We start from the raw sequence: 24,643 nt of genomic DNA, 5'->3' as shown, positions 1-24,643 counted from the left end.
ACGATCTAGGAAAGTCTTTCGCGGAGAAAGAGTATGAGAGGAAAATGAATAACGGCTATGATCTAATAAAATACGTCAAAACTATACTTCAGATTTCATTAAGTGCTCTCATTGTAACCAAATTTAAACATAATTTTGTTTTCACCTTTATCCCATTAGTGGCAGACTTTTTCATTTACATAGGAACTTGTACATGGCTCACTGTCAGAACAGATCAGCGGCGGGGGGGGGGGGGGGATATGCGCCTGCGCGATCCAGACCCCTTCCTATGTTGAGGCCAATGAAACAATAAGAATCCCATTCGTGATGGGTTAGAGAACTGGCGAACCCGAAGTATGTTATATGGGGGTCTTAGTCTTTGTTACTTCGGGACAGACCTCCTTGCCTTCGTTGCTATGGCGTTGATATAACAATGTTATCACTCTTTCCTATCTGCTTTTCTTGGTCGTATTCTTTTCCACATCCTGAAATAGTCATTCCTCCACGACTGTACGCCTTTCATTTCCTTGTCTTTATTTTTCTTTACATCATTCAACATAATTAAGTTCATGAAGCCCACAGGGACGATGTCATATTTCTTTTAAAAAGACACCAGTATAATCAGTCCAGTATCCCGCGTTCCACATTCACATTACGGTTGAAAATTAAACTCTGGGTAAGGGCGTGACGTCGCTGGCTTCTCACAAAGTGTCAGCGATTTGAATTCCGATCGATGAACGTGAAATTTATCGAATGGAATATCTCATCTTTGTGTTCGTGTTTCACTTAAAACTGGAAGTCCCATGACTTACGAGCAGAAGATTAACAATCGCGTGAAATCATTTTTTTTTTTTTTTTTTTTTTTTTGCTATTTGTTTTACGTCGCACCGACACAGATAGGTCTTATGGCGACAATGGGATACGAAATGCGTAGGAGTGGGAAGGAAGCGGCCGTGGCCTTAAGGTACAGCCCCAGCATTTGCCTGGTGTGAAAATGGGAAATCACGGAAAACCATCTCCAGGGCTGCAGACAGTGCGATTCGAACCCACTATCTCCCGGATGCAAGCACATAGCCGCGTGCCCTTGACCGCACGGCCAACTCACCTGGTAACGGCGGTCATCTTACCGTGGTACACATACTTAGGAGTGCGTGGACCTGGTCGGTCTGCGCCGTAGCCTAGAACTCCCGAGTAACATCTCCCCCATCCTACGAGATGGCGAGCAGTCAGCAGAGGGACAGTCGGCTGTTTCATCGCATATAAACGTAGTATTTCCTGTTAGTTTCTATTATTGTTTACTACGTTTGTTTCCATTGAACCATTTTAATCTGAATAATATATATTACTGCATTCCAAGGCAATGCCTTAGTCTACTATAATCTATACTTTCTATCATTTTATCAGAAAATAAGGCATTGCGAATTAGATTCACTGATTATTTAAACTCGTAATTTTTCATCATCGTCGTTTGTTTTAAATTCTAGTCAGTGGATACATTTTCAAATTTCAATTATGTCATTTCGTTTCACTTCGTACCATTAGGGGCCATGACCTAGATGTTAGGCCCCTTTTTAACAAGCATCAAGCTGAGGTTTCTGTGGTATATACTAAATCGTAACATTGACTTTCGTAGAGTGTCCTCCCGTACCACACCTGCGGGGTATGGCATATTTCCATAAAAATGTTCAGCCGATTACTCTTGGTGGTGACGATTGCTGTTTTAAGGGCTAAACATAATCATCGGCCTCAATACAGGTCGTGTAGCTGCAATCTTGCATTCAAGAGGTGATGATTTCAAACCCTGTAGTTAGCGGGCATGAAGATGACTTCCCATATTCATGCCGGACAAATGTCGGTTCTGTCTTTAACTAAAGCAAGGGCCGGTACATTACCACGGCCACCCTTTTGCTTATCCAACGTAGCCGAAAACCCCATTGTCATACAGTTAGCAAAAATGTGAGATTTCACTTACACGACCTATATTGAAGCCCATGAAGAATATTATTATTATTATTATTATTATTATTATTATTATTATTATTATTATTATTATTATTATTATTATTATTATTATTATTATTACGTTTTGCCATTATTATTTAGTACTGATGTAATTCTCACTTTTCACTTGTGTTTATCTATTCGGCAATCCGGTAGTGTCGTTGAACATCATGGAGACCACGAACCTACTACGCAGGCGTAGCAGGGGAGAGGTGATACTCCCACGTGGCGCGTCCCAGGTGGCGGATAGTGGGGTCCTAACCGGCTTGCCGGCGGACTTGAGGGAAATAAAATACCTCTCGCGGACCAAACACACACCCCCTGTGGGTGGGGGACGCACATGTAGAACACACCCGCGGTATCCCCTGCCTGTCGTAAGAGGCGACTAAAAGGGGCGACCAAGGGATGATTGAATTAGAACCATGAAACTACTTTTGATTCGTACCATCCTGCGGGGAACACCATGGGTTGTCTGTACTTGCGAGTAGTACCACTAAATTAGGTACAAAATAGGTTTGTGATTCGTAGCCTGGGGGTTTCCCAGTACCCGTGCGTCGTACCCATGTGAGCAACACCGCGGGTCTGGGCGTAGCCTGTGTGTTGTACCGCTATATGAGCGACACCGTCGGTCTGCGTTGCCTGTGATTGGTGCCCACTATGTGAAGAACACACGGGAAGACCGGCGCCCGTGATTAGTACACCTAGGTGAGGAGCCTCATCGGTTTGCGTTGGCTGCGAGTGGCGCCATTGTGTGAGAAACACCATAGGTCTGCGTTCCCTGTACGAAGTAGTACCATCTTGTGTGGAACACCGTGAGTCTTCGCTACTTTGGATTAGTACCCCAACATGACAAATACCATGGTTCTACTTTACTCGCGACATGTACCATTCTGTGGGGCCTTAGACATGGATTTTGCACCCCTTTAGACATCAAGCATCATTGTGCTTTATAAGTGGTCCCTTGGGTCTTGCGTTTTCTGGTTTTGTACCCCTTCAACTCCAGCTCCTGAGCTCCTGAACGTAAGGTGTGCATCAAATGATGTCCCTCCGAGCGAGTTGGCCGTGCGGTTTGGGTCGCGTAGCTGTGAGCTTGCATTCGGGAGATGGTGAGTTCGAATCCCACAGTCGGCAGCCCTGAAGATAGTTTTCCATGGTTTCCAATTTTCACACCAGGCGAATGGCCTCTATTAAAGCCACGGCCACTTCCTTCCCAATACTATCCCTTTCGCAGGTTTGTGTCGCCGAAAACCTTCAGCTGTTAGCGCGACGTTAAACCACTCGCAAGAAAAAGAAAATTCCAATCTTCTTCCATGTCATTCCGAGTGGATGGAGTCACTTCACTTTTCTACTCTGTACAAAGAGCGTTGTTGTACAATCTGCAATTTTCAGACAGAGATTTGAAAAGAGTTTGTGATGGAGTCCCATCCATGATTCTTGTTATATCCTCAAGATCTTTCTTTTAAATGCTCCGCCTCCAGACGCGTGGAACACAATACACACCCCTCAGACTTTATTTCACTCTGATGAAACTTTGGATCTTAAAATATATCATTCGGGTACATTTAGAAAATAGCTTTGCAAAGCTTCTTCCCAGTTTCCGATGATTTGTGTCATAAAGAACATCAAAGGAAAAAGGTAGCCTCAGTTTTGTGCCCTTTCCCCAATAAGCACAAACAGCTGATCAAGAAGGAAGGAAATATACTGCAGTGGTCCACAATCTTTCTATATCGCGCTCCCCGTCTGCATCATAACATATCTCGCGCCCTTTTATCCTTCCTTCATTTGAACCGCTCGTACTTAGCGCAAAATACCGGCTCACGAGATCGTCTGTTTGGGCCTATATAATTATAATAATAATAATAATAATAATAATAATAATAAATGTAATGAGAGGCATGTAGAGTAGCGGTTTTGTTGCTGGCGTTATACCTGGACGGCCGGACGTCCAGTATCTGTTAAAGATGGAGCGGCCTCATAAATACCTGAGAACAGTCTCAGATTAGCGATAACTATTCACGAAAGAATTGACATTTGTAACAATATTTTATTTTCAATCATAGCGTGCCCCGCCCCCGACCCCTTTCCTTCACTTTGCGGACCGCAGTTCTAGAGGTAGCTTATTAAACTAAAATTTGGTGAACATATGAATGGACACACAGTGATGAAAATAAAACGTTATGGAAAAAACTAACCTCAAGTAATGCGCCGTTACTTCCCATAACTAAATCGCACTTCTACGTGTTAAAGAAGTTTTTGGAGCAAACGGCCCGGAGAGGTCACACGTGGAGTGTGGTACAGCTGGGTCGGTTAGGGTGAAAATAGTTACTGGTATCCTTCAGTGGTGCAAGTCTAGGCGCCATGCTTCTTCACTCTGAAGGATTAAGTGTGTGTGGTGGTGGGGGTGGGGGGTGAATCGGCGGTGTAATGAAAAGAAATTGGAGGAAGCCTGAGGAAATACACATTTGGTGAAGAAAGGAAATGAACGCATAGTATGTCACTCGCAGATGCCCTTGAACCTATAGATGTTTGTTGTGGGTGTCCACATGGTTTGTGTCTTTTTTTCTTTGCTAGTGGGTTAACGTCGCACTAACACATGGAAGGTTTTTCGTCGACTCAAGGATGGGAGAGGTCCTGGATTGGGAAGGTAGCGGCCATGACCTTAAGGTACATTTGACTGGTGTGAAAATGGGGAAACTACAGAAAACAATCTTCAGGGCTGCCGACGGTCGGATTCGAACCAATCATCTCTCGAATGCACAGCGAACTCCTTCGGTGGGTTTGCTCGTAGACGGAAGGTTAATTATACAGGCTGCGGGAAAATTTTATATCATAAATTAAAGGAGTGTTAGTGGGTACAAACACAAGTATTGTGAATATAAGAACCATAGGTCTGCGGTGATAAGCTTCGGCGCTACACGCATTTAAACTTTAAGATCGGCTGCCAACCTCGCTGTTTGCCACGCTGTTTGCTTTTTGTTTAAATTTCACCTGCAGACAGTGAAAAGAGACTAACCTACATCATCTCAAAGCAGATGATCTAAATTACTCCCTCCAACTTGCCAAAAACAGGGTGGGCCGATTGTAGAAACGATGACAAGTTTTAAGCCTTCTACAGCGTCTACCTAAACAACGTCTAAGTTACGATGCTCCGTTTCATAAACAATGAACAGCCGGTGTTAAGCTAGACGTCGTTTGTTTCAATATTGGTTAAAAAATGGAAATGTATCTTCCATGCAACACTTTACTTGTCGCCACCAATGAAATTCGTCGGTGCGCGCGCCGAACGTTAGTCAGCTGTCGTCTTCCTATACACAAATAAGGCTAAGCATGAGCATGACTTGCCCACAGATCAGAATACCGGTATAGCTTTCGGTAGAAATAATCACATATTACCGAGACTAAAGCGACACGCCACCGAACGAGGAAGTGTAGCTTTGGTGAGTAATCTAAATAGCACCCGCGAAGGGAAAACGAAACCTTAGTACTGTGTAGCCGAATGAGTTGCATGGACCATATAGACGTAGCTTGCATGCTGGAGATCATAGGTGCGAAGCCCTGAAGATAGTTTTCCGTACTTTTCCCATTTTTAGCCCAGGCAAATACTGGGGCTGTTATGACCACGGCTCTTCTTTCCTAGTCCACATTTCCCTATCTCATAGTTGCCAAAAACTTACCTGAATTTGCGCGACGATTATCCGAAAAGAAATAACTTCGTAGTGTCACTATTATGTATGCTTACTTCGCAGTGAATTTAATATAATTGACTCCCTCCCGGTCGATGCATGTGCGAGCCCTCTGACGATCGGGAGAAGTTACTCTGATATGGATGTGTTGTGACCTATAATTCCAGGGAAATTATCACAAATAGTAAAATGTATCGGTTTCAAATTTTGTAGTAAAGTTGACAGTTACTGGACTGTCCCTTGTGTCAGGGTAAAGAAATAAGTTTCTCTTATCTCGTGAAAAGCGAAATCGTATTTTAAACTGTACCTCCCCGTACTTTTAAAAGGAATTGCTGCGATTTCGCAGTAGAGGACCCATAGGAGGCCGTCGGACTAACCTTTCTTCCCGGAATCGACTTAACGTGATAATAGAAAATGTTTCATGGTGCATAACCTCTCATTGTGATTCACTCCTAAAATTTGAGGTTAAACAGTGTTCTGGGCAGTATTTAAACATGGCCGATTGAACATCGGTTTTAGACAGTATCCAAGTGATAAATAACGTCTTTGCAATGCGGCAGCCATACTCGGACACTGTTTAACCGTAAACCTTGTCTAAATACCGTTTCTGCAATCTGCCCAGTGGCTCGTTCTCGCTGGAGCGTCTGGGAGGTATAGTGCCGAAACTAATTACCGCAAACTTATGGTTGCCATGTTCAGAATACTTGTTTGTACTTGTTAGCACAAAGTTTTTACTCGCGTTGTATTTTGGTTATAATTAAAATTAAGTCAGATAAAATATTAAATGGAGAACGTACAGTATCATGCGCTCATTGTTCTTCTGAGCGACTATACATCTGGGACCCTAATCCGTCGAGGAGTCCAAGAAATGTTTCCTGACTACGGGATTTGACACGCTGATATCGAGAATGAGCCGAGACAAGAGACCTGTCAGTTTGATAGAGGCAAGTTGTTATTGGGTTTTTCACTCTTGTTACCAGCAATATTCAGTCCTGATCACTACTTCTGAATTCAATGCGGAGAGTACTGCTTGTGGTAAATAAAACTTAAAACCATAATAAGTATAAGCAACTAATCTTGTGAGGGCGTTGTAGCTTAGTGACATCGTCATCAAACCAACTGCGGTTCGAATCGCAGACGATTCATGTTGATTCTCAGAAAGAAACTGGCAGTCCATGTGGTTCCAGGTAAAACTGTTGGTCCCGAGGATACGTGTCTGTTAATCTTGTGGCCATAAGCTACAATTTTACGTGCGATCTGAATCGCACGAGACGTAACATTTTAGAGAATGTGAACACCAGTCTCATTGGTTAGAAGGTAGGAACGAAGTTGCATTACTATTACACCCACTCCTGTGACAAGTTGCGCCAAGACTAATTCAATTGTACATTCTTATCGTCGTTACGTAATGCAGATCAACGTCCAAGACGAAATTTCCGTTTATGTGCTACGAAATATAACTGTGGTGGCTGTGCGCAGTGCTCCATATGTCCATTTCTATTCACGACTTACTTCATTGAACCCTTAAACGTACAGGAAGCTCTTTAATGGCACGAGCCAAGTTCAGAAATAATATACAGGGCAGTAGTATAAAAAAAAACGGAGCTGGCCCAGTGTGCTAGTAAGAAAGATTTTCCAAGATGGCCGCCGCCAATGAAGGCCACCATTTTGGGTTTTGCAAGACTGCTGACGTCCATTTTTGACTTTCCAGGACTGCAGCCAAACCTAAGCCATGAATTTTTCCACTTTTCAGCCCGGAGTTTTTAGTCCTATGGCCATAGCCACCAGTGGTCATCCCGATTTTGAATTTTTCAAGATGGAAGTCACGCGCTACCTATCAGAAGTCCGCTATGTGTTCAATCACTCGTGAACCGGGTGGAGCTCTTCTTGTGCAAGTTTGTAAAAGCTCATTTTTATACACTCACCTGTGGTTTAAACACTCGCGACTGGCGGAGTTTTTTTCTGACTGTGTGTAAAATTACGGGACTATTTCGAGCTGTGGTTTTAATCGTTGGAGGGCGAACTGCGTTTCGAGCGGAGATTTTCAAATAGCTACTCTGAAATTTCTTTTCGCGACATCACTCTTACTAAAGACTTAGTCTTTCTCGTTGCTGTATTAACTAATAGTATTGATGACGTCAGATGTTAAAGCTTTGGGACAAACTTTGATCACCAGTTGGAGAAGTCGACCGAAATTGATAGGTTGCATTTACGAAATTAGATCCATGCAATAATACATTCTCTTTTCAGGGATTTTATTCTTGAAGCGACAGTCAAATCAATCTGATTTCTTAATCCAAGAATTCAGAATAGAATTGAGGCCTAACCATCTGACGTTAAGTTTATTGCTACATTTTTGTAGAACATTTTATACGTGGCAGTGCTTGGGATATTGCAGTTTTCGAAGTTCATCCACGCAGAGTCCTATCTCGATCGGCCGGCCGCTGAGGTCGTCAAGTAAATAGGTAACGGAGGTGGCGAATTCAGCTTTTCTTATGCGAAAAATGTCTGTGCTCCAGTTTGGTGTATATCCCTTGGCGACGATAGACTTAGGTTTACTGATGCGAACAGTACGAAATCGTTGACGTCGCGGATCATATGTTTTAATGGGGTTAAAGTACGATTCAACCATGGGATATTTTTCATGATCGAGTCGTGGTTTCGCACCGCTCGTTTCACATCTCTAGGTTTTGCAGTAAATCAAGCCAGCGAGAGGATCCCCTGGCCGTTAATTCCTGCCGCATGTTCGTTTTTAAAGTTCGTTAGAAACTTTCCAGAACGCGAGGGTTTATATTGATATAGGTAGAACAATAATGAACACCTAGGGATTATAAATAGGCGGAAAAGTCCTTGTTGAAGAACTCTTTGCGTTTATCTGTTCGCAAAAGTTTAGGTTGACGCTTTGATCTCTGAATGATGCGTTTGAATGCCGCATTCACCAGAGTGGTTGATTTATTACGTGACGGTTATGTGAAAGGCATTTGGAATATATATCGATGACGGTGAGCATCTACTTAATTCCATCATTACTCCTGGCATAGGGAATAATCCCAACGAGATCGGCTTGCCAGAGTCCGTATACTCCGCGTGAAATCACATTGCAACGAGGATAGTTACGGCAAGCTGGTATGTGCAACTCGCGAGAAATTGCCGTTTTGATAGGCGAAGGCTTCTATTTCTCAAATCTCTCCTTCATGACCAGCATGTCCTGCCTGTTGAGATGCGCTTAAGTGCCGTAGAAGTTATACAAATTTTTTAGGATTATTCCAGTAAGAAATATCGACGAAAGGTTTTAATTTCATAAAGAAGACTCCAGAGGCTGAAACTGCACATCGAACAATCTGAGGTGAGGAACAGCATTGCAATGGCCGTCCAGACTATAAAAGATAGCATGAAGCAAGTGTATAAAATAGACCACACTGTAAAGAGTAACACCTTTCGTGAAGCCCGCTTTCAGTTGCCGACAACGCAAGCCATCATGCGTCAGTACAAAACACTCAACAGTTCGGGTATATCCTACGCCATGGATTCGATTTTAGAGGTGACAAACCCGATCGAGTTCCTGGAAGGCATCGTAGGAATTGAACACCATTCCAGTCAACCTTTTACTCAAGGCCCAAATAATGAGTCATCAATCAACACGGTATGAGAATTCTCCACATTGAGTGACAACACTGACAACTCAAAGAGAACGAGATCACACTTAAGACTTCGATTTTGGCTAACCATTCACTAGCCTTCTATTTTCCGAGGTGCACCACGAGATCAATGGTGTCGAAACGGACAGCACCCGAAACACGGGTATAATAAGCGCTATGAAACTTTACCCCTCGTATGGGAGTGAAGAAAGTAAAGCCCTTCGTATGGCCGGTAGGTGTTCCAGGTCTACCACCGGCTGGATGGTTCATGCCGATGTAACATTTACGGGCCTTCTACCGCTAAAAGTAACACTAGGATTAACAAAGGACTACAAACGCATCGTGGTGAATGAAATATAGCTAATTCTTTTTCGAGACAGGAGTTATTATAATATGTTCAAGGGAGACACCACAATAATCTGTTCGAAGATTCACATGCAGCGAATATTATGGAAAGTGCCTCCTTTGACACTTTCCGATCAGGATAAGTTAGGCCTGCTCAGTCTTGCGGAGAAGGATCGGCTTAACCAGTCTGTGGTTCATTAACGACACGGGACGGCTCAAACGACCTTAATAAGCTGGCTCAAACCCGAGACTTCGTAACAAGACGAAATTACCTTTAAATCAACCATATACAATTACAGAGCTGCGGAGGATAGAAATGAGGTACGGGCCACGTATTCTCTGTTAATGTGAAGATTTCAGTTTTCCTTTCTAATTTTCTTTGCAGCATTATCGATATCGGCACTAGAATAGCTCAGTTATCAAAAGCATAGTTTTAAAATACCTTGGCATGCAAAACGGGGCATTTTAGTGCAATTTGAAGAGGACAACTTTTAAACTAAAATTTCTCGATAGTTATTAGGCTATCTGGAGACGCAACACGCAAGTGACGTTTCTGCGGACTACGACGACTGATTCTACTGTCGAGGCTGGGAAGATAACATTTTGGGTTAAAGCTCCAGATGTTGCTTTGGATATAAAAATACCATCGCGACGCATGTAAACAAAGAATATTGGGAAGCGTCTTAAGATGACGTACCTAATAGAGCCATTTTTTGCTTAGTGGCTTTACGTCGCACCGACACAGATAGGTCTTACGGCGACGATGGGATAGGAAAGGCCTAAGAGTTGGAAGGAATCGTCCGTGGCCTTAATTAAGGTATAGCCTCAGCATTTGCCTGGTGTAATAATGCGAAACCACGGAAAATCATTTTCAGGCCTGCCGACAGTGGGATTCTAACCCACTATCTCACGGCTGCAGCTCACAGCCGCGCGCCCGTAACCGCATGGTCAACTCTCCCGGCAGAGCCTTTTTAGAGAGTGACATATACTTTCACTATATTTCGAGGTATTAAAGAACATATGCCATGGTGGTGAAGACGTGGTGGCGGCGGATGCAGAAGAGACATAAAGGGGTCCTGGACTAATAGACCAGGTTATCGATTGGCTCACCTTTGAGCTCCATATTCCATGTTACCAGTTTTGCGGACCAGAATATCCTACAGTTCCAACAGAAAGACATCAACAAGGTTTATTTCAAAAGAAATCTCCAAAAGTTCCACAAGCACACGTTGCGCTCTTTCTCCAAGGGGTGTCCGCTTCCGTAGCGTAACGATTAGCTCTTATAAGCTGTCATCCTCGGACCGGGTTCAATTTCCGGTAGTGCCAGAGGTTGAAAAATGACAGGAGGGTTGGTAAATGGTTAAAACGGTACATGTAGCTCACCTCCATCGGAGGTGTGCCTGAAACAATTCGGGATGAGGATACAAATGTGTCCCGCTCCATGGCTAAATGTTTAGATCCAAGTAGTCTCGAGTTCAGTTCCGTACTGAGTTAGGGATTTTAACTTGCATTAATTATTTCATATGGCTCGGAGGCTGGGTGAGGCAGGGCCTCATCCTCAGACACGCATATCGATTGTACGGCGTTAACTCTAAGTACCTTTTCACGGCCTCTCCGGAGGCCGCACTTCATTAAAAAAAATTAAAGCGGTGAATACCTTGCTGGAAAAACTGCTTTGCCTGAGACCGAAACCAGCTGCTAACATCGTCCATGACTTCATTGTTCGAATAGAAGCGCCGATCCTTCCAGTGCCTTTCTCAAAAGAATAACCACCGTGTAGCCCTGATCTATCGCCATGCGACACCCACGCCTTTATTCCGTTAAAAAAATAAGTCTAATAATAATAATAATAATAATAATAATAATAATAATAATAATAATAATAATAATAATAATTCACTTTTTTTATTCAAACCCCAAAACCACAATTCTCGGGTTTAGAAATACCAAAGAAGACCTGCAAATGCCACATATCTCAGCTGAAGACGCCCTTAACAGAGATCTCTTCCGCAAGATAATATTGACGAACGGGCTAAACCGAGACGAGCAACCGAAGAGAAGACACGGTGCCCTTTGGACAGAGGAGCGTAAGCAGGCCCACTCACAAAGAATGAGGGAAATTTGGGCTCTAAAGAAGGCCAAGTTCAGTGTCAAATGCAACAAGACTTAACGTGGTCCTTGATGGCCCCAACGAATTATATATATATATATATATATATAAATATATAATAATTGGTCTAAAATGGAGGTGGTAAAATTTACTTTTGTGTTGCAATTTCGCGCACAGTAGAGGATGTTGTGTAAATTCGATTATTATTATTATTATTATTATTATTATTATTATTATTATTATTATTATTAATGGAAACATCAATGAAAGACTAAATACAGTAGCTAGATAATTGTAGTACTTCTCCTTAAAACATGAATATTAATTTTTGGTTTGCAGGAGACAATATCCAAACAGCCGTCAGCGTAGCCAGAGAGTGTGGGATTGTAGAGGCCGAGCAGCGAGTGGTGGATGTTACAGCTGTGGATGATGGACCACCTAAAGTGTACTTTACAGAATCTGCCATGATTTCATCACCAGCTCCCACTGTGAGTAGCAGAAAGTCGCTATATAATTTCACTAAAAGCCCAATTTCTTCTTCTTCGCGTGCATCCCGCGATGGTGCAGTGTGCGCTTGAAAGCTCAAACCCATTCCTTGTAAGATATAGCGTTCACATTGCCTTGTGTCTCGTGGTATGGCCAGAATAAATCTGTTATTTTTCGCTTATATCTGTTCGGCTCTATGGCTAAATGGTTAGTGTAGTAGCTTTTAGTCCAAAGGTTTCTACTTCCCACTGGGTCGGTTAATTCCGATGGTTCGGGACACTCTGTGTGTGTGTGTGTGTGTGTGTGTGTGTGTGTGTGTGTGTGTTTTTGTTTGTTTGTTTGTTTGTTTGTTCAGCATTATAATTCATCAAAAGTAGGGCCTCATTGTAACGTACATGCAGGGAACCTGTCAGGTGCAAACTCGAAAGACCTGCACCAGACCTCTCCCGCCACGAACCTACTACGCTGGCGTAGCAGGGGGAGAGGTGATACTCCACGTGGCGCGTCCCAGGTGGCGGATAGGGGGGTCCTAACCGGCTTGCCGGCGGACTTGAGGAAAATAAAGTACCTCTCGCGGACCAAACACACTATCCCCTGCGGGTGGGGGACGCACATGTAGAATACACCCGCGGTATCCCCTGCCTGTCGTAGGAGGCGACTAAAAGGGGCGACCAAGGGATGATTGAATTGGAACCATGAAACTGCTTTTGATTCGTGCCATCACGCGGGGAACACCATGGGTTGCCTGTACTTGCGAGTAGTACCACTATATTCGGTACGAAATGGGTTTGTGGTTAGTAGCAGCAGAGAGTTGGTTCCCCTGTGGGTTTCCAGTACCCGTGCGTCGTACCCATGTGAGCAACACCGTGGGTCTGCGTTGCCTGTGATTATTATCCACTATGTGAGGAACACCACGGTGCCCGTGGGACCGGCACCCGTGCCTAGTACACCTAGGTGAGGAAACTCATCGGTTTGCGTTGGCTAGGAGTGGCGCCATTGTGCGAGACACCATAGGTCTGCGTTACCTGTACGAAGTACAATACTTGTGAATAGTACCATCTTGTGTGGAACACCGTGAGTCTTCGCTACTTTCGATTAGTACCCCAACATGACAAATACCATGGTTCTACTTTACTCGCGGCATATACCATTCTGAGGGGCCTTATACATTGATTTTTGACCCCTTGAGACATCAAGCATCATTGTGCTTTATGAGTGATACCTTGGTCTGTAGTACTATTATTTGCGATCCTTTTTTGAGTCTGATCCACTGTTTTTGTTTTTTGTTTTTTATTGGGTTCATGTCCATCCATTAATTCTTCATGACATTTTTAATTTTATTTTGGGTAGTGGATGAAATTGGATTTTTATTTCATTTCGTACCATTAGGGGCCGATGACCTCGATGTTAGGCCCCTTTAAACAAGCATCATCATCATCTCCTCTCCCGAGGTCACACGCGATTATTATTTTTATTATTATTATTATTATTATTATTATTATTATTATTATTATTAACCTGTCTCTGTAAGGAAGTGACTAATGCAACCGGTAATGTGAATGTGTCTCATAGGGTCGGTTACTACATGCATTTCAGTGGACTTGGCAGACTGACATGTAATAGCACCTTCTGGCTAACTGGCCTTATTCTCCCCCATTCCGAGTTCTCTCCTGTTTGTATACCACCAGTCTGTCTCGCTGCATTCATGTCTGTTACTCCTACCTTATGAATAATATTTATCCTGAGTCCGTACAGCTTTCACTCCTGTACACCAAATCCGATAGCTGACTACTTTCAAAGTACTGTTGATCGCAACTGTGAGTTCACTGCGCTTGCTGCCCCTTGCTTCAGTTTCACTTACTACCATTCTGGGAGAATACACATCTTAAATACTTGAAACGATCCACCTGTTTTGGTTCTCTATTCCCAACCTGACGCATTTCCCCTACTAACATTTCTTTATTCTTGATAATTCTGTTTTTCTAATCATTCTCTCAGCACGTCTCGTCAAGCTCCAATATATTAAATGCAGGCTTTTAGCAAAGTCTGCCATCAAACAAAGTAGTCCGTGTAGGCCACACTGCTTACGACATTTCCACCAAAGTGAACCCCTCCCTGCTTTGTATACGCTTCAGTAAATGATCCTCGTGTACTGTAATGAAGCATTGGACCTGTGATGTCATACCAAGCCATGATGATAAATTTTCCCATAAAGGATCAACAGTGACAGGGAAATGAGCATGCTCTCTCCTTTGAACATCACAGGCGTGCTAAAATACTCCGTATATAGTCAGATATGGTCATTCGTTTGTGGTGACGTAGGTGTTTGATACACGATAAACTTCAGATTTTATGGACCCTCTGTTGTACACTAAGGTCAAGGAGTTGTAGCTGAGAACCATCTCAAACCACAGGAAATAATCCTTATAAGTGATCTTGTCATCCGTACCTTTGGGAGGTCTGACGTTCGCATCCCGGAGCTCACCGCGTTCAGTCGTGGGGTTTATGAATTGTGAAGTGCATTTCACGGTGCCCTCAAATTATTACAAATATAGTTTCCTTTCACGAGTGTCATTGTATGGTAATTCAACACTTAGTATCCTTCATTTAATACTGCATGGGATTTTTTTCCCTTAGCTCATAAACAAGAGAAGGCATTAAGGGTTACACAATCTGAAAAAAAGTTATAACCAGAACCTTCCTGACAGCTACTGTATGACCTTTGACATAGGTGGCCTCATTTTGTCCCAATGGCTAGTTGGGAACACAAAGTTTGAAGTTCTTGAAAAAGAATGCTTTTTATAAATTAATAATCAGGGAAATAAGTCGGCCTACATGTGAAAAGAAATGAGAAAATACTTTGTATTCAAAATGTTATTACTAGGATTTTTTTCATTTCAGTTGATTACTATTTATACGCCTTCAAAATTCTCAAAACATATAAGAAATATACTAGAACATGACAAAAAGTTAATTTCAGAAATGAAAGCTACTTTTATAATTTATACTTTTAACTAGAGTAAATTGCTTCAAGAATACCTTTTTTCATTCTCAACAGATCTATTTTTAACTTTGCTTTAGGTCTTATAACAGCGATGGAATAAGAAAGGGCTAGCAGGGCGAAGGAAGCGGCCCTGGCCTTAATCAAGGTACAGCCCCAGCATTTGCCTGGTATGAAAATGGGAAACCACGGAAAACTATCTTCAGAGCTGCCGGCAGTGGGGTTCGAACCCATTATATCCGGCCCTGCTGTTCAAGAACTGCGAGAACGTGAATTTACCTCCGTGTGTTCACTACCGCAAGCATGACTCTTTTGGGTGCAACTTCTCAAAAAGTATACACCAGCAAACACTTGGGTACGGGATCATACGGACTGTCTTATAGCGAGTGGAGGGAGCCTATATAGATGAATACTAGCCAGATACCGGCATTGCCGCGGAGACAAGAGGATCACTTGGTCATGTCCTGGAATTCTGCAGATGAGGAGAGATCCCAAGGAACTCACGGCACCATCGCTGAAGAACTGAGAAAGCATTCATTCAATATGCATGAAGAAAGGTGCCCAGACTGGCAATAAACGGTACTTCTCATAGAACTGATATTAGCAAAGCAAAGTCACCTCCTTACAGGCCATGAAGGCCCTTGGAGGAGTGGAAGGTAAAGGCTTCCACCATTGTTAACCTCGGCACATGATGGGGTAGAGTGGTTAGCTCTATGCCCGGCCGCCTTTGCCCCCAGGAATTAACCTGGTACTCATTTTTGGTGTAGGCTGAGTGAACCTCAGGGCCATATGCACCTCCGGAAGTAGAAATCTCGTTTCTTAAATTTTACGACTTCTTGACGGGGATTCGAACCCACGTCCTTCCGGGCGAACCGAGCACGCCTTTACCGCCTCGGCCAGGCAGCCCCACATAGAACTGATATGGTAGAATTTAAATGGTTATCAAGGATAAATTTTAGATAGGACAATAAGGTTTGAGCACCATAGCAGCCAGCCAGAAGTCAATGCAGAAAAGAACAAATATGAATCAACCATTCCTTAATACAAATCTAAATACCACCTTCAGGAAACTGAAGTAGTAGTGTTAATATTCGGAGCTCGTGGTACTGTACCTCGACAATTTACATTCGCGTGGATGCGCTTCCAATATCCAATGAAGTGCATCCGTGAAATCGTGCCTCTCATCCTCCGAGGCTCCATTAAAATCTTGTGAGACCACCTCTACACTGCGGAAGTGTCACACCAGTCATAAAACAATCTCTTCATTTTCAGAGGTTTCTGCATACAGTTTGCAAATTGTAACCTGTTTTAGTATCGGCTTGCAGTAATACAAGGGGTTTGGTTCTTCTAATCAGTTGAAATATATATTCAAGGCAGCTTCAAAAATTAATGTAAGAGCTCGCACAGGTATAAGGATGCTCTGACGCGCATTACTATTCAATTCAACGTAGTCACCATTCATGCCACTGAGGTATCGATGCCGACATCGAAGGAATCTGCGTCCAGTCCCTGAAGCCACGTTACGACAGCATATTAAACGACCTGTCGTCGTTGAATTGCTTACCATCCTTCTTTAACTGTCTCAAGAGGTGGAGTTCACTGGGTGTCAGGTCAGGACTGAAGGGAGGATGGTCCAGTACCTCCTACCGGAAACACCGTAACAGTTGACGCATGCTGTTCTGGCGTTGACGTGCAGCAACACGACCCCTTTCAGAGAAGTCCAGGTCGTTTTTCGACAATTGCTACCCACTAACACTCCAGTGTGTCGCAGTAACTGGCAGCAGGCAATGTCGCTCCCGTGCGAGGAAATCAACCATCAGGCCATGCGAACTATGTAGTGTTTGTGTAACAAATGTGAATGTAAACGGCCGAATGCCCTTCCTTCATCAATACTGTATTGACGAATGTATTCACTATTGCGCGTTTATGTGGCGTTCGGTAGTATGGTGTGTGTGTGTGTGAAGAGCAAACATGAAGTCTCCGAATCAGACGAATTAATCATACGCGGTTAAAATCCTCGACTCGGCTGGGAATCGAATCGGGAACCCTCTGAACCGAAGTCTTGGCACTAATCATTTAGCCTAAATGCCGGACAACAATTTCGATGAGCCATGCAAGGGAAATATTTTTATGGAGCATTTTAGTATTATTTAAACTTTAGCAAAGTCATTACCTTAATCGTTATTGAGATACGTCTTTGTCACCAAATAAACCGAATAAAGAAAGGACGAAGTTTTGTAGTTAGGACCTGTATTACATACAGAACGAAGTTACGATCTTTTGTCTCGGAGTAGGACGAATTTTCTATAGACTGGTATAAAATACCAAATCTGTCAACTTTTGTAGTTACGGTGCTTTAACACAAAGACCCAGTCGTTTTTTCCTAATTAAAAAAAATTGCTTTACGCCGCATCGACACAGATAGGTCTTACGGCGACTGCGGAATAGGAAAGGGTTAGGAGTAGGAAGGAAGCAACCGTGGCCTTAATTAAGGTACAGCCCCAGCATTTTCCTAGTGTGATAAAGGGAAACCACGGAAAATTATCGTCAGGGCTGCCAACAGTAGGGCTCAAACCCACTGTCTCCCGAATGCAAGCTGATAGCCACGTGAGGCAAGTCGTGTGTATGACCGTACAGTAAGTGCTAGGTTGAGATTTGTACATGGAGGCACGGAAGTTGTTACTGCCTTGTCACCAAGCGACTGCTATTTGTTCTTGTGGACGCGCTATGGCTATGCTCGCGATATCAACGGTCATGTAAATCTAAAAGCTTGTTTAGTTTTAGATTAGAACTTGTCATTTTGGAGTGTGATCGTAAATGAGGGTCCCGATTACTCCACATTCCACAGGCTAATTCTCATTATTATAAGGATAGTGCAGTCCACAGGTCAAGAATGTGCTAATGAACGAGGATGGTTCAGTAAATGCACTTGTTTGTTGCATTCCGAAGGCTCAAGATAGCTGTGGTCTACATGGGACATACGACTTCTCCGTCGGTGGTCTGGACATTTTTTTAAGGCTGGATGATTTTTATGTTCCTCGTGCCGCTAATCAACCCTGTCCACACAATTTATTTACTTGGTTATCGCTATCGCTTGGGCCATTGCCTTCTCCACCATTAGTCATCTTGCAGTTGTCGTTGATTAACTTCTGCGTCTAAATGCATAATAGGGCATTAACTTTTATATTACTATTTGCTTTACGTCACACAGACAAGTCTTATGGCGACGATGGGATAGGAAGCCAGTGAGCGCGGCCTTCATAAGCATTCGCCTGGTGTGAGAGTGGGAAACAAGGAAAACAATCTGAGCTGCCGATAGTGGAGTTCGAACTTGCTATCTCCCGAATGCCCGTGTCTGAGAAGTATATTCTTCTTTTCTTCATGGGGTCTCTAAATATTAGTTCCTAACTAGCGTTGACCTCTAAGATCTTTTGCTACCATGTTTTACCTTCATTCTCACCTAGATGTACCTGCTCTCTTCACAAAGCTGCAGGTTGTTCTTACTGGGTCTTCTTGGATTTTCTCTCTTCACCTGGTAGTCCTAGAGTGGAGAGTCTGATTCTACCCAGCGCCTCACATTCGAAAAGTGTGTGTTCAGCTGATTCTTCTGCTTCATTGCATTTCCCACATATATATTTTGCTGATGTCAGTGCCCTGTCAACAGTCCTACTACCCATCTCATATTTTCTCTGCTGAGTTTCAACAGTTCTGTAGTATGCTTCTTGTTTGGTCCTTATATCAGTTCCTTTGCAAGCCTTCATCCTGGCGTATTCTTCCAGTTTTTCCATTTGTTTCTTTTGTACCCATTGTCTTATGCAGTATCGGGCTTGTCCATAGGAAATCCCGCATACAGGTTCTGGGCCTACAAAATGTGTTGCTGCCCCTTTCCTGGCCAGTTTATCTGCCTTTTCATTTCCTTCTATACCTGCATGCCCTGGTACCCATATTATTTTGACAATGTTGTGCTTTGAGAGCTTCAAGAGAAGTGAGAGGCAATACCAGACAATTCTGAATATTATCCGGACTGCCTCTAGTGCCTTAATGGCCGCTTGGGTGTCCGCAAAAATGAAATTTGTTCTTATTCCTATAGTTCATTTTCAGATTTTCTTCAAGACATGTTGTGATAGCTATCATTTCAGCTTGACAGACTGTAGTGGGTCTGCCCAGGCTCATCTGGATTGACCTGAGGTCTTCCCCCGTTGGTCCCTCCTCCTATGCCATCCAGTCTTTGAACCATCAGTCCACCACACTATCTTCTTTTTCAGTATTCCATTTGTTGATATTCCAGTCTTATATTTTTTATTATCTGGGTCTCAAACGGTTCTTCAAAGTTGTACTTCGGTATCATAAGATCAGAAGTCATGTGTAGAACTTCCTCAGTTATTACTCTGTTAATTTTACGGTGTCCTAGATTGGGTCTTTGTGCATTCCAGCACTCTGATTGTGCCAATCTATATGAACTCATTCTAGCCTGTCCTTTTATGAAATTGCATAGTGATGAGAGGTCTAGTGAAGTATTAAAGGCTTCTGTCGGCGTAGTTCTCATAGCCCCAGTTATGGCTATGCATGCCATACTCTGTAGGCTATCCAATCTACTGCCGACTTTTCCCTGACTTACTTTTGCCACCAGATGATTGCAGCATAGGCCATCAACGGTCTAATGATCATTATGTATATCCACATTACCATTGATGGTCTTAGGCCCCATGTTTTCCCGACGGCTCTTTTACATGCATACAGCAAGTTCTTGGCCCGGGTTATGTCCCCTTCTATATGTGGATTCCAGGTTAGATCTAACGCTACACCTAGGTTCAGTGCCTGTTCTTCCATATATATATCTTGCCCGAAGAGCTTCAGTGATCTCTTTCCCTTTCATTTTCTCCTTCCTGTGAAAGGTACCAGAGTTATCTTGTTCGGATTGACTGATAGTTGTTCTTCCCGACACCAGTTCTCCACAAGGTTGAGTGATCTTTGCATGAGGTCCTGGATAAGACTCATCACCTTACCTCGTACCACAGTCACTAGGTCATCTGCGTATCCTTGTGTATAGAAATCCTGTTCGTTGAGCATAGTTATGATTTTATTCACCACGAGGTTCCACAGCAGAGGTGAAATAACTCCTCCCTGAGCACAGCCTCGGGTGGTCCTAACCGTCAGCGTTTCTTCAAACAGGGGTGCTTTTATCTTCCTTCCGTCTATCATAGTTTTAATCCATTTGACTACGGTTTTACTCACCTTGCTCTTCCCCAATGCTTTGATGATAGTCATAGGTTGTATTTCTGAAGGCTTCTTCTACATCTAGAAATGCCGCCAGTGCAATTTCTTTATATTCTAGGCCTTCCTCTAGTTTACAAACCAACTGGTGGAGTGCTACTTCATTGGACCAGCCAGGTCTATATGCAAATTGATTTTCATGTAACGTTGAGTTCAGTTGCACCGTTCTTCTGATATATATTTATCCAGAATTTTCTCCATTGCATGAGGGAGGTTAAACATAATGGTCTGTATGCTTTGGCTTAGGCGTAGTTTTCCATTCCAGGTTTAGGTATGAATACTGTTTTAGCTTCAGACCATGATTTCGGCACGTACCCTAAAGCTAGACTAGCTCTGAAGAGGTCCGTCAGGGCATAGAGTATCTCTCGTCCTTCCTGTAGGGTGAAACATGTCGGTTGCACATTTTACATGGTTGTGTTTTATTATTCTGTTGGCATAGTTCCAGTCTGCTCTTCGAGCTCCGGTCTCTGTTCCAACCGTTTCTTCTTCTGACATCTCTTCAGCCTCAGGAAAGTGAAACGCCATTAGCATCCCCAGCGTGTCCTTCCCCGCCTGAGTAAAAGATCCTTCTGATTTCTCCAGTGTCCCCACCTGATTTATATGGGTTGCTTTATAAACCTTCTGGAGCCATGGTCTTTCAGTGTGTGTTTCCACTTTTTCACAGAATAGTCTCAAAGATTTTCTTTTTGCTTTCCGTATCTCTAGGTTATACTGGGTGAGTTTCCTATGATATACGTCCCACATTATTTTTAGATGATATTCTATAAAACATCCTAACCTCTTTTATCATTTTGGCTAGTTTGTTGTTCCACCACCTTACTTTCTTGGTGTTTTTCTTTTCTTTAAGAGAAAAGTTGTCATGGAATGAGTCTATAATGGCCTCTTCTAATAGTTTCACTGCCTCATCCAATTCTTTCTGTCCGCTCACGTTAGTTACAATTTTTTGTACAGCCTTCCCTAGAACTTCTCTTATCTATCCCAGTTCGTTTTGTTTGCGTCCCTGTACATCTCAGTCCCATATAGTCTCGCATCTATTGCAAATTGGATGTGCTGGTGGTCTGCCAATGATGGTTCCTCCAGCAGCTTCCAGTCTTTAATAAAGCTTACAATATGCATAGTTCTTAGTGTAATGTCTGTTACCTCCCTACGATTTTATTTATAAATGCAGGCTTGTTTTCTATGTTTAGTGTCAACTCAGTTCCAATAATAAACTAAAGACTCGCCTCTTGCATTGCAATTCGTGCTGCCCCATGCCGTGTGGTGTGAATTTGCATCTGCTCCAAGGAATAGGTGTTCGCCTTTCCTATTTGCGTTACAAATTGGGTTCTCAACTTCTTATGGGGGCAGATTAGTTGAGTCATATGGGAGGTATGCAGAGCCTATGGTTATTTCCTTGGGACCTTCCCAATTTCCAAGTTTTATCTTGGCCGCCACTAAGTCCCTCGAACAATGTTCCTGCAACAGAAGGCATTTTAGTTTTCTGCTCACAAGTAAACATGTTCTAGGCATATTAGATGTAGTATCGTACATTAGCTTACCTCCAGATTCCGCCAGTCCTGCTACTCTGCCCTTAACTGCCCATGGCTCTTGTATAAGAGCCACATCGATAGCCTCGGACTTGAACTTCCTGACGAAATTGGCCACAGCTGAATTTTTTTTTATGTTATAGGTTGGCCTGTAGAACTTTCAGTACCATACATGCCAACGCTAGGTTTTGTTTTTCCCTTAATTACTTGAAATTTTATCTGCTCAAGTCCAAGCTGGCCTTAAGGACTCTCTTCTTGAGCTCTTCAAAATCCCATTCATTAAGTGCCAAAACAATTGTCCTTCCTGCTTCATCAGTAGTTGTTGCATTCAGCACTCTCCACTCTTTCGTCGGAAGTTTGGTGTCATGCTGATGTATCCTGACAAGCACATCATCAACCTTCATCTTGTCAAATCGAGGAGGAAAGTTGGTGATGACCTTTGTAGTATTCAGCACCTTCTTGGCTTCTACCACGTCCAAAATCTCCCCTTTCCAAGGGTTGCAATTGGCCACTGTCTGTTCCAGCGACTTTTAGTTTCTGGATTTGCACAGATCAGTATATAAAAACTACAGAGAGGGAATTGAAGACTTACAAAAAATGATAAAGTGGGAGAATGATAAAATTGAGAATCAGACTAGACTGATCGTTTGGGCATAATAAACAGGTGAATGAAGAAATACCAGAACAAGCAAAGGAATTACAAATTAGAGGGATGACCCATATTTCTCTGGTTGGACCCTGTTACCTACAGTATAAAGCTAAGCTACCGTACGTTGAGTGGAGCGTGGTAGTGGAATAAAATGGAGAGGAACCATTTGACCGCGTGTAAGCTACTTAAGAGGAAGGTAATGGCGATGACGCTTGTAAACCGCTAGGTCGGGAAGATATAGAACAGTCTCCCTCGCCTGGCAAGGGAAATTACTGTAACTGTGACCATCTTAATCTTGATCGGGCGCATGTGAATCTTAGACAGTACATCTGTCCTTTAAGAGCTGAGTTACAAGCATGAGGATCAGGACTTGAAATTCTTTCAACGTCATTCAACAGTTCCTCCCTTTGGCATGGCGTTTCTGATGTTTTCTATGTTTGCGTACCAAATAGCTGAAAGTCGCAAAAAATCCGGAAATTCTTGGTGAAGACAAGAACAGTAACGAATGTACGTTTTGTTTGTGTAATGTGTGAAGGAGACTGAACCTAGTGCTCCGAACGCAGTGTGTGCTGTTGGCGCCGGTGCGATAGTAAAGCGCATTTGTTGTGGGCAGCTTCCCGGCTCCTGACAGCTTTATAGCCTGATGTCATTCAAGAGGCGCTCCTGCCACAGTTCGTTGCCTGGTTACAATGGAGCTAAGATAAAACTGCTCCCCTAATTCAATGTGCTCCCAACAATTACCACTGTTGAAGGAACTTGGTTTGTTCGCTATTTTTCTGTTTACATAGTCATTAATACTCAACCTAGAAAGTAAAGAAATAAGACAGAAGAGAGACTGTTCGTTTCATAAGAATAAGGAGACAATGATTTTCGTTATGGCACACTCATTGCTGTGGCTTGATGCCACTTAAACTGCTGAGTTTATATACACAGCAGAACTCAAAGTATTCTGTATAATCCAGAAAATCCATTACAAATAGGTACATGACAAATTCTTTATACAATTTAAACCACTAACTCTAAAGAAATTAAAAATTTCACGTAAAATAAATTATAAGGTTAAATATTTTTAAAATAATGAACATAATAACAAATCTGGCCCAGAAATAACGTTGTGCAAAGAAAGAAAGCAAAAATATATACAAATATTGGCTCTGATTTTTTAGGATATTCAGCCTTTTGACTAGATTACTGCAGCTCATCTCGATTGGCTTGGAGTTAACACGCTTTGCGAAGTCGCCGAGCTTGGCCAGGCGTTCCTGTGGATTTTTCTCCATGCTTTTCACAATTCAGTGTAGAAGTCCTTACTGGTGCAGGCTGTTCCCAAGCATGTTCAGGCCTACCGGAGGGCAATGGTAGGAGAAAGTAGTTTCATATCCTCCAAAAAATACTGAAGATAAAATGGTTGAAATATCATATGGAAAAAGAAAACATAATGACCTCGTATGCTAAAAAATAATTCGAATCGCCCGTAGCCATTAGCGGCGCGTGTATAAAACATCTGGGGGTTCACTGCTTTTCACAATATGTTAAAATGTATTGTTACTTGATGTTTACATAGTTGCAAAATAGTGACATTGCTTGATTAACAACGTGACTTTTCTCTCAAGGCATATAACTGTAACTCGAAGTTGAGAAAACGATGAGGAATGGAAGAGTGTGTATGAAGTGTAGTTACTTCAAACTGATCCAATTTCCCCTGATATTGAAGACGTTGCTTGCGTAGGCATAAATGCTTCAAGAACGTGGTAGGTAGATTACTGTTATTTATGTCTTGATATACTGTATTTTTCTGTTTGCTTTTCATAAAACACGCATTTCTAATTAAACGTTTCATTAAACGCCTATTGATGGTATACAAATCACAGTTGCCAAAATGTTTTATTACATCAGAACCTGCAACATATGACAAATGTTAACCGCGTTCTTTGAGACAATGCTTCGGCTAATT

At 42.7% G+C, this 24,643-nt stretch overlaps 1 protein-coding gene across 1 annotated transcript in view; it reads left to right on the top strand.

Moving 5' to 3' along the window:
• The window catches only part of LOC136864327 (polyamine-transporting ATPase 13A3), an 869,746-nt gene that overhangs the window by 815,718 nt on the left and 29,385 nt on the right, over window positions 1-24,643 (top strand). The window contains exon 17 of the mRNA XM_067141161.2: window positions 12,096-12,244. Within this exon, the coding sequence (XP_066997262.2) occupies window positions 12,096-12,244 (149 nt within the window). The remainder of the gene's footprint in view (window positions 1-12,095; window positions 12,245-24,643) is intronic.

This window comes from Anabrus simplex, chromosome 2, assembly GCF_040414725.1.
Source record: "Anabrus simplex isolate iqAnaSimp1 chromosome 2, ASM4041472v1, whole genome shotgun sequence".
NCBI lineage: Eukaryota > Metazoa > Arthropoda > Insecta > Orthoptera > Tettigoniidae > Anabrus > Anabrus simplex.
This window is presented reverse-complemented; position numbering and strand designations above follow the sequence as displayed.